We start from the raw sequence: 11842 nt of genomic DNA on the forward strand, positions 1-11842 counted from the left end.
TGCCTTTATCTCACTCAAAGATGGGATAAATTTGTCTTTTTGTGTATATATTGCATGATGCTCATTATCTTAATAATTGCTCATTATTACTTCTCCCCCAAATCATCTTTTACAATGTCCATATGACTATGCACATTTATGTGTAGGACTATATACTTTTTTAATCTCTAGTACCAAAAATATTTCCTAGATACAGTAGGTGCTCAATAAAAATTTGCTGAAAGCGTTTGAATAAACTCCCTTGAATAGAGGGGTGGGTCAGACTTGGCTTGTGGATTGCTACATGGGGTTTGGAGAGCAGGAGGACTTAGTCCACGTCATGGGTATTACCAAGGACAAAAATATAAGCAGAGCTGGAAACTGTGAAGAAGTGATGACGGTAAAGGAGGGTAGGCCAGGAGATGTTTTAAGAAAGCAAAAAAGATAATACCATAAGAGGTACAGAGCTGAGGGCCTGAGGACAGTGGGGCTAGCATCAGTGAAAGTAGAACAGAGCATTAGCAGCAGTGGCCGAGTGGCTGACTAGAGAATTTTTTAAATTACTGTTAGTAGTAATTAATAATGAGTACAGTAGAATCACATCTTAGGAGGAGGTTATATTAAGAAGTCACTGAAAATAATTTTTGAAAATCCCTAAATCACTCATAAAGTACACTAACATGGTTTGATAAATACAATGCAAAAATAATGGTTCATAAATACATAATGTGTACAGTAATGCATATTATGTAATAAAATGTATCTATGCAAAAATTATTTAACAGTATTTTTAATTTTGAGAAACTGGGTGCACATGAGCAAGTTGAAATTCTTTCTCATCAAGGAATGCCTTTTTCATGCAGAAAACTTGAATGGCAAATAAAGACTTCTTGTCCCGTAGCCTTTGCCATCAAAAGGCACATGTATACAGTGTATGTTTCCCATTCGTGTCACTAAAGTCTCATTTATAACCTTGGATTATCATTAAGGAATGTATGGAAGACAGGCACGATATATGTCAACGTAAATACTGTGCACACAACCAAATGTTGGTATGTAGACTCTGAATCATAAAGCATTATTAAATATAAAGTTACTACATGGCTTTAAAATATTCAAGTACAAAAGCTGACAGAAATTCAAGGAGAGATTGATCAGGCTACTGTATAATAGTAAGTAATCTCAACATTCCTGTCTCAGGAATAGATATATTTTTGAGAATAATTGGGAAGAATGTAGAAGAATAAGCCAATACAATTAACAATTGATCCAATAAATATGTATTGTGCCCTACAGAAATAATTTGGAATTACAGATTCTTCTCAAACATGCATTGAACATTTATTTGAGGTAACCAAAAACTAGATCATAAAGCAAAAAGTCTAAACGAATTTCAAATACCCTATATAATATAAATCTTATCCACTTTCTGCAGTGCAACTTAAAAATCAATATCAAAAAATATATAAATAAACATATTTATAAATTCAATTTCAAATACCCTATATAATATAAATCTTATCCACTTTCTGCAGTGCAACTTAAAAATCAATTTCAAAAAATATATAAATAAACATATTTATAAATTCAAATAATTTTAAAAATTCATGAATCAAAGAATTTAGAGATAGTAAAAATATATAATAAAACATATGGAATACAGCCAAAGCTATTCCTAAAGGGATATATATAGGCTTCAATGCACATTTTAGAAATAAAAAGAGACTGAAAATTAAGGTGGTAAGCATGTCATCATTTCCCCTAGGCCTCTTTTTTTTTCCTCCCCAACTTATAAAAATCAAAAATAATGAGGAAGAATAAAAATCAACAGCATTCTGGAAGAAGAACAAATTCTAGATCCTCTGCTCCCTGTCCTCATCATAATACTTGCCATCAACTGAGCACAGTCTATGCACTGGGCCAAATGCTTTACCTGTGTTATTTATTTAATCCTAACTCCAGTAACACAGTAGCACCATCATGCTATAATTAGGCAGATGATGAAATTAATACATGGAAAAGTTATATAACTTTCCCACAGTTTTAAAACTAGTAAATCAAGGCTGGATGTGTAAATTTCCAATTGTAGTCTAACTCCTAAGTCCCTTCGGTTTACCACAATGGTGTACTTTATCCTCACATAGTTACTATAGTTGATATTCATATCTTTTGTTCTATTTATCATGTCATATCAAATTGATGGCAAGGGCACCTCTAGAAGATCAAGAGTTGGAAGCTATAAAAACTAAAGAAAAGTAAATATATCTGAAAATGTTAAGAATATTTTATTTTCATGACCCATTTGTTTGTTTAGATACTGTGTTGGAAAATTTACTATGTGCAGAGTATTTCTATTGTATTTTAAACAAATGTTGCTCTTTGCTTATTATGACTCTTTACAAAATCTCTTAGCAGTAGGGGACATAATAATTAAAGACATCAGTTTTGGCAAGGGGTGTGTATGTGCATAGGTGTTAAATGTTCGGAAGCTAGTCAGCTACCATTTACAAACATGTCATATACTTAAAATAAAAATATTCAATTATAATATGTGCTTTCCAGAACTGCCCTGAAATATCAGAACTATTGTTCGTTATTCTATAAGTTCATTAAACGTTTAAAAAACTAGAGCACATAAATTCTCGTTAAACTTAGACCTGTAAAGTGAATAGATGTTGTTTGAAATTTTGGCTCCACTACTGAGTTTCACATTAGAGATTCATGCAATAATTTAGTCCTAAACAATTTTACTCATAATTTTTTTTCACTTTTCTGCACAATGTTCATTTTCCCCACAACATTTGAATATTATTTCTTCTTTTCTGGCCTTTTTATTATGTTGAAAAATACATAACATGAAATATAACCTAATAACAAATTGTTGATTATAAACTACAGTATTGTTAACTATATATGCATCATTATACAGGATATCTATAGAACTTTTACATCTTGCATGGCTGAAATTCTATACCCTTTACTAAGCAACTCCCTACTTCCTATCCCCCAGTCCCTGCTGACATACATTCTACTTCCTGTTCTATGAATTTGACTGCTTTAGATATCTCATATGAATGTCATATACAGTATTTGCCCTTCTGTGACTGGCTTATTTCATTTAGCAAAATGTTCTTAAGATTCATCCATTTGTAGTATATGACAGATTTCCTTCTTTTTCAAGGCTGAATGATGTTTTGCATTTTCAATCTTCATCCGTTGATGGACATTTGGGTTGTTTCCACCTCTTTGCTACTGTGAACAATGTTCAGATTCATCCATTTGTAGTATATGACAGATTTCCTTCTTTTTCAAGGCTGAATGATGTTTTGTATTTTCAATCTTCATCCGTTGATGGACATTTGGGTTGTTTCCACCTCTTTGCTACTGTGAACAATGTTCAAATAAACATGGAAGTGCAGATAGCTATTTAAGATTCTGTTTTCAATTCTTTTGGATAAATAGACAAGAGTGGGATTGCTGGATCATATGCTAGTTCTGTTTTTAATTTTGTGAAGAACCTCCATACTGTTTTCTAGAGCAGCCACATCATTTTACATTCACACTAACAGTGCGCAAAGGTTCCAGTTTCTCTACATCTTGACCAGCATTTATTATTATCTGTTTTGTTTTGTTTTTATAATGGTCATCCCAACACATATGATGTGATATCTCATTGAGGTTTCCATTTGTATTTCCCTGATGTTTGGTGATGTTAAGCACCTGTTCATATACCTGTTGGCCATTTGTATTTATTCTTTAGAGAAACGTCTATTTAAATCCTTTGCCCATTTTTTAACTGGGTTATTTCGCTTTTTGTTACTGAGTTATAGGAGTTCCTTGTATTTTTGGTAAATTAGCTCATATCAGATATATAGTCTACAATATATTTTCTCTCATTTCATAGCTTTCTCTTTCACTCTATTAACTGTTAATTTTGCTGTATGAAAGATTTTTAGTTTGATGTGGCTCCATTTTTTATTTCTGCTTTGTTGCCTGTGCTGTTGATGTCATGTCCAAAAAATCACTGCCAAGATCAATCTTATGAAGCTATCCTCCTAAGTTTTCTTCTAGGACTTTTATAGTTTCAGGTCTTATGTTTAAGTCTTTCATCCATTTTGAGGGTTTATATATATAAATATATATATATATATATATATATATGATGTAAGATAAGGATCAATTTCATTATTTTGCATGTGGATATTGAATTTTCCCAACACCATTTATAAGAGAGACTATCCTTTCCAAGTTGTTCACTCTTGGCACCCTTGTTAAAGATCAGTCAACCATATATGCATGTGTTTATTCTGTTCCATTGGTCTATATGTCTATATTTATGCCACTGCCGAGATAAGGATCAATTTCATTATTTTGCATGTGGATATTGAATTTTCCCAACACCATTTATAAAAGAGACTATCCTTTCCAAGTTGTTCACTCTTGGCACCCTTGTTAAAGATCAGTCAACCATATATGCATGTGTTTATTCTGTTCTATTGGTCTATATGTCTATATTTATGCCACTGCCATACTGTTTTGATTACTGTAGCTTTGTAATATGTTTTAAAGTCAGAAAATGTGAGGCCTCCAGTTTTGTTTTGTTTTTTTATTCAAGATTGTTTTGGCTATTCAGGATTCTTTATGATTCCATATGAATTTTAGAACTTTTTTCTATTTCTGAAAAAAATGTATTGGGATTTTGATAGGGATTGCATTGAATATAAGATTGCTTACAATAGTACAAACGTTTTAATAATATTAAGTCTTCCAATCTGTGATTATGGGATATCTTTCCATTTATTGGTTTCTTTAATTTTTTTCAGAAATGTCTTGTAGTTTTAAGTGTAGAAGTTTTTTCTTCTCTTTGGTTAAGTTTATTCTTAAATATTTCATTATTTTTGATGCTCTTTTAAATGGAATTTTTCCTTAATTTCCTTTTAGAATTGCTTATTCTTAGGGTATAGAAATGCAACTATTTTTGTATGTTGGTTTTGTATCCTGCAACATTGCTGGTTTGTTTATTAGCTCTAACAATTATTTCATGGAATCTTTAGATATTCCTACATATATGATCATGTTGTCTGCAAACATAGATAATTTTACTTCTTCCTTTGTGATTTAGATGTGTTTTACGTATTTTTCTTGTCTAATTGTTCTGTCTACAACTTTCAGTACTATGTTGAATAGAAGTGGCAAAAGAGGGCAAGCTTTTCTTCTTCCTGATCTTAGTGAAAAGCTTTCAAGTTTTCACCTTTGAATATCTTGTTAGCTGTGAACTTTTCTTATATGACGTTTATTATGTTGAGGTGATCTCCCTTTATTCCTAGTGTGTTGTGTGTTTTTATCATGAAAGGATATTGGATTGTGTGAAATGCTTTTTCTACATCTATTATGATGATTGTGCAACTGTTATTCTTTGTTGTGTTAATGTGTATCACATTGATTGCTTTTTGTATTTTGAATCATCCTTGCATCCAAAGATAAATCCTACTTGGTCATGGTGTCTTATCCTTTTACTATGCTGTTAAATTTGGCTTGCTAGTATTTTGTTAAGGATTTTTGCATGTTTTGCCACCAGGGATATTGGTCTCTAGCTCTCTTTTCTCGTAATATTTTTGGGGGGGTGGGGATTTGGTATGAGAGTAATGTCCTCATAAAATGAGTTTGGAAGTGTTCCTTTCTTTTCAATTACTTGGAAGAATCTGAGAAGATTTAGTGATAATTCTTTAAATGTTTGACAGAATTATCTGGGAAGAATCTGAGAAGATTTAGTGATAATTCTTTAAATGATTGACAGAATTATCTAGTGAAGGTATCTGGTACTAGGCTTTTCTTTGTTACAAGGTTTTTGATTACCAATTCAATTTCAGATTTTCTATTTCTTTATGATTAAGTCTTGAAAGGGTGTATGTTTCTAGGGATTTATCCATTTCTTCTAGGTTCAATTCATTGGTGTATGATTATTCATAGTAATCTATTATAATACTTTTTATTTCTGTGACATCAATTATAATGTCTCCTCTTTCATTTTTGATTTTATGTCTTTTCTCTTTTTTTCTTAGTGTAGCTAAGATTTTGCTACTTTGTTACTCTTTTCAATAAACCAACTGAGTTTCATTGATTTTTCTATAGTTTTTCTATTCACTATTTATTTCTGCTTATTCTTTATTATTCTCTTCCTTCTGCTAACTTTGGACTTAGTTTGTTTGCCAAACTAACATTTGCCAGTTCTGTTTATCAAAAGTGGCCCACTAGGCACTTCCATCCTGTACTTGGCTGCATTTAAAATTTGAGAATAGTTTAAGATCATTTCAGCCCCAAGACCTCAAATAATTCATGAGTGTTGTCATAGACCCCCAACACAGCATTCAGTTCATCCTGCTACACCAGTACTGACCAGCAAAGTATCCAGGGAAATAGGTGGGAAACCTGACAGTTGGAATCCATTTAATTATAGAGAGATCAACAGGCAAAATGACAAGAAAAAACCAATCCAGTTAAGAAGAATTCCATGAAAAAAGTTAACATGAAAATCTCATCATTCCCTATCCTCAGCTAGTTGGGATCATCAAAATCATCCTGACCCAAAAAATCCTCATCTCTTCTAGGAACAAAAGGGATAATAGCTTCAGCCTTGGTTTTCTCAGTTTCATCATAACTGGGCAGTGCTGTAGCCACATTGTAAGATGGGGACTTTGGAAACCCATACTCATCTTTGTAGTCAAATACCTTGTACCCTCTGTAAACATGCTGCTGTACAGTGAAGGAGCATCACCTGAAGTTAAAAGTGTTCAGGTCCTCCAGGCTCTTCATTATTCTGTAAATCTTGGTACCAGCTGCTATAGGTTTGCTCAATTGCTGCCAGTGCCACTAGTGTCAGTGCCATGGTGCAGTCAGTTGCAGGGAAGGAGGGCAAGTAAGCAAGCTGACCAGGCACAGGCATGGTAGCCTGGGAGTGCTGGGAGACCAAAGGGGACACCCACTTCAGGTGAGTCTCAATGGCAGCCACTGCTCCTGGGCAAGATGCTCTTCTTGAGCTGTGAGCACTGGCACATCTGAGGTATTTTGTAATTTCCCTTTTGGTTTCTTCTTTTCCCTTTTGTTGTTCAGGAGCATGTTGTTTGATTTCCACCTAATGGTGAATTTTCCAGTTTTCCTTCTACTACTGATTTCAAATTTCATTCCATTGTCATCATTAAAGCAACTTGGTATGATTCAATCTTCTTAGATTTGTTAAGACTTGTTTTGTGACTTAACATTCATTTATCCTGGAGGATGTTCCATGTGTGTTTGAGAAGACTATGTATTCTGCTTCTCTGGGTGAAATAGTCTGTATGTGTCTGTTAGGTCCATTTGGTCTATAGTGTTGTTCAAGTTCTCTGTTTTCTTATCTTCTGTCTGGTTGTTTTATTAACTATTGAAAGTGGATTATTGAAATCTACCATTTTTGTGTTGCTCTCTATTTCTTCCTTCAATTCTGTTGATGTTTGTTTTGTATATTTGGGTGTTCTGATGTTGGGTGCATATATATTTATAATTGTTATATCCTTCTGGTCAATTGCCCTTCTTTCTTATTTTCTTTTGTGTATCTTCTATATGTATTTTCATGGAGCTTACATGAAACATTGTAACAATCAGTTTTAAGCTGATAATTTAACTTCAATCACATACAAAAACTCTGCACTTTTACTTGTCCCTACACACACTTTATGTTAATGATGTCACAGATTACATCTTTATATGTTATACACCCATTAATATATTGTTATAGTTTTTTTATACTTTCATCTTCTAAATTCTGTACCAGAGTTAAAAGTGTTTTATGTACCACCATTACAGTATTCTGCATTTTTCTATATATTTACCTTTAACAGTGAACTTTGTGTGTAGTGTCCTTATATCTCAACTTGAAGGACTCTCTTTAGCATTTCTTGTAAGGTATGTCTAGTGGTGATGAACTTCCTCAACTTTTGTTTATCTTGGAAAGTATTTGTCTTTCATTTTTTAAAGGCAGTTTTGCACAATATAATATTCTTGATTGGCATGTTTTGTTTTGTTTTGTATTTTTCTTTAAGCATTTTGAATATATCATCCCATTCATTTCTGGATTACATGGTTTCTGCTGAAAAAAATTATCTGATAATTTTATGGAAGTTCCCTATATGTGATAAGTCACTTTCTCTAGCTCCATTTGAAACTCTATCTTTGTTTTTGACTTATGATAATTTAATTATAATGTTTCTCTCTTTTGTATTCTTTGGGGTCATCATAGTTGGAATCCACTGTGATTCCTAAATCTAGATGTCCATTTTCTTCCAAAGATTTGGGAAGTTCTTGGTCATTATTTCTTCAAATACCAAATATACTTTCTGTCCTTTTTATTTTTTTTTCTTTCTTTTATCTTTCTGAAAATCCCATATTGGCCTGGCCTGCTTGATGGTGTCCCATATGTCCTTAGCCTTTTTTTTTATTTGGGAAGTTCTTGGTCATTATTTCTTCAAATACCAAATATACTTTCTGTCCTTTTTATTATTTTTTTTTCTTTCTTTTATCTTTCTGAAAATCCCATATTGGCCTGGCCTGCTTGATGGTGTCCCATATGTCCTTAGCCTTTTTTTTAAAATTCCTTTGACTGGATAATTTTGAATGACCTATCTACTTATATTCAAGTTCACTGATTATTTCTTCTGCTGGATTATCTACCTTGGAATCCCCCTAGTGAATTTATCAATTCAATTATTATATTCTTTAGCTCCAAAATTTCTGTTTTTTTAAATATAATATGTTTATACCTTTGCTGATATTCTCATATTGTTTGGGCATCATTTTTCTGAGCTCATTGAGCATATTTATAATGGTTATTTGGGATTCTTTGTCACATAATTTACACATCTCCATTTCTTTAGGGTTGGTTTGTTTTGTTCTTTTATTTTGTTCCTTTGATTGAGCCATGATTTCCTTTTTCTACATGTGCCTTCTTACTTTGTGTTGGAATCTGTGCATGTGGGTGAAAAAAACCAAAACAAACAAACAAACAAAAAAACTGTCCCAGTCCTTAAAGACTAGCTCTCTATACAGGAAAGAATTTTGACATCAGCCTGACTAGAGATCCTGGGAGCCTCTCAAACTTTTTACATGGGTGCATCTTCTATGTACTTGTATTTGCAAATTCCTTATTAGAGAGGTTTGGTTGGTTTCTTTTCTCAAGAAGCTGGGAGTTGGGAATTTTTCCTGCTTCTTCTACACTGAGTCAGAGGGAGAGGCAATAACAAGTGAGTGCAGACTAGTTTAAACCATTGTCTTCACTCTCAGCAGTCCCAACCTGGGTCCTTTTCTGTCAGCATTTAGATAAAGGCAAGACAGAAACCTGTCCCTTGGGATGTCCCCCCAAAAGTCTGAATGTTAGATGTTTGTTCCAGTCTTCTCTTTCCCTCACCAGGGGAAAACCAGGAGTTGAGAGTTTCCTCCCAATCATGCCATGCTGTGCAAGGGAGGGCCTATAGCAAGTGAGTGCCAAAAATTTTTCTACCAGCTTTCATGTGGCTGGCTTTGCATTTACCTGGGGCACAGGAGCCTCTTAACTGGTTTTTGGATTTCTCACAAAAGGACTGGTAAGTGTTTTGTTGAACTGGTGTCTCCATGAGGAAAGGCGAATCTTGAGGATCTCTGTTCTGCAGTCTTACTGACATACCCAACATAAAGTCTTAAAGTAATTTTTAAGCATACTTTATACAAGTAAACATCACTTTAACATTTGAATTTTGGTTACAAAAATAATAGAAAGCTAGTTCCTTCAAAGTGTGAAGCTTATTGAATCAATGTTGTTTTTCTTTTTCTTTTTAGCTATAAAGCATTTTCTTTTTCCTGTTGGCTTACTTATGCTGGAAAGAAGCTGTGCCAAGTAAGAAACTACAGAAATATTCCGGTCAAAAAATTATTTTTTTTCTTGGTCAACTGGAATGAAATGTAAGTTTAATCTTTATTCTGGCTGGATCATTTATCTAATAAGAGTCAGCTTTTTTAAAACTTTTTTTTTAAGCCAAGGGTGTGGTTTTTCAAAAATGCTGCCAATTAATTTGATTCAGTGGCTTGATAAATATGTTACTTCTAATAGATAATTGACTATTCAATTCAGCAGATTAAAAGTCCATTTAAAAACTAGACAAGTGTCTAGTCCACATTACTGAACTGAGAAGAAATGGAAATTGGTAAAAGGAGAGGTGTTGTTAATCATTCACACACCATGGCTACTCTCTATTTAAGGCAGGGGTGGGGGAAGTCCAGATATAGCAAAGAAGAGAGAAATCAATGGTATATGTGATCTCCATTTTCTCAAGTTTTTCACACAAGCCAATTACAAATTTGTTTAAACAAGTTTTTCGACAATAAACATCCATTGTATTGTGTAAACTTATACCTAATTTGGTATGACTGGCTCCTACTTTCTCCTTTTGTAGAGATATATTAAATCGTGTAGGTAGAAGTTCTTTCTTGACACTATTCCTGCTCTCCTCTATTGTGTAAACTTATACCTAATTTGGTATGACTGGCTCCTACTTTCTCCTTTTGTAGAGATTTATTAAATCGTGTAGGTAGAAGTTCTTTCTTGACACTATTCCTGCTCTCCTTTCCTCCTTTGCTCCCCTCCCCAACACCAGCCCTGTCATTACTGAGAATCTCAGAAGGCTCATAGACCCCATTCATGGCTTTCACAGTTACTGCTGCTTTTCTTGCCCCTGTTATGACACTACTCCACGGGCTGGTTCTCAGTCCTTTCTATGAGGTCTCTACTGCTTCACTGATAACAATTTTCTTCTCACCTCAAGTAGAAGAAAATTCCCCAGCTCACTCTCTCTCAACTCTTTCATAAGGTCTGGTTTTGGGGGAAGATAATTTGACTCCCAATATAATGCTTTCCCATTATAAATATGTGTCAATTCCTAGGAGTCAGAGGATGATGTTAGGTGGCACCATCTGTACTACTGTTAGTGTTACCAATCAGTGGAGACCGTGTCCTGAAACATGGCTTGTGACCTTTAATTCTCACATACGTCATGGTCCCTTCCATCCCAAACCAAATCCTTTTTCTTCTAGGACTATAACCATCATTATCTCCCCTTCCTTGGTTAAAGTTCTTAATTCCTTTGACCAAAGACCTGACATTTGATTGCAATATCCCCTGCCCTTGCACAGAATCAGTTCTGCTTATAAAATTCTTCAGTAGCTCTCCAATTCTTTTAAGGTAAAGTACAAATCATTTAGCATAGCACACAAGGCCCTCTGTTGTTTGGCCTCTGCCTATCTCTATAATTGCATCTCTAGAATTAGCCTCACTCTCTGCCTCTGCACCTAGCCACTCTCTGCATTTGGTCTACTTACCCCAACTCTGAACTGAGAAATCATGCCTCAGCTAGGGGTCCTCCACATGTCAGGAACACAGTGCTTTCACTTGCCCACCTTGAGAACATCTAGTTATCTTTCAAGACAAGTTTTCCACCACCTTTTTAATTTGTTCCTATCTCATCAGATAAAATTGAACATCTTTTCTTTTGTTACTTGGTCTGAACTCTGAATTTCTCTCTTATGGTACCTTACTGATTGTGTTTGCTTATATTTCTTTCGGCTCCTACCAAGTGACACAAATTGTTTTTACTGTTTTATTTTTTATTTAATCCTCAGAAGCTAAAACAGCACCAGACAGAGCAAGAGTGCAGTAAGTGTTGTAGGGCAAAATAACAAATTTTGTGCAGCAAGTGACTCCTTAAAATTGTTATTAACCAGCTCAATTACTACAATTATTCTTCTGACAATTAAAAATATTCCCCGGTTTTTTCAATTTATTTTTAACTCACAGATTCTTGCC

At 33.9% G+C, this 11842-nt stretch overlaps 1 protein-coding gene across 1 annotated transcript in view; it reads left to right on the top strand.

The window, feature by feature from the left end:
• LOC103598708 (phosphatidylinositol 4-phosphate 3-kinase C2 domain-containing subunit gamma-like) overlaps positions 1 to 11842 on the top strand; it is a gene marked incomplete at its 3' end in the record, with an annotated part of 252245 nt that overhangs the window by 94824 nt on the left and 145579 nt on the right. The window contains exon 12 of the mRNA XM_008582754.1: positions 9816 to 9945. Within this exon, the coding sequence (XP_008580976.1) occupies positions 9816 to 9945 (130 nt within the window). The remainder of the gene's footprint in view (positions 1 to 9815; positions 9946 to 11842) is intronic.

This window comes from Galeopterus variegatus, unplaced genomic scaffold (assembly GCF_000696425.1).
Source record: "Galeopterus variegatus unplaced genomic scaffold, G_variegatus-3.0.2 Scaffold2716, whole genome shotgun sequence".
NCBI classification, from domain to species: domain Eukaryota; kingdom Metazoa; phylum Chordata; class Mammalia; order Dermoptera; family Cynocephalidae; genus Galeopterus; species Galeopterus variegatus.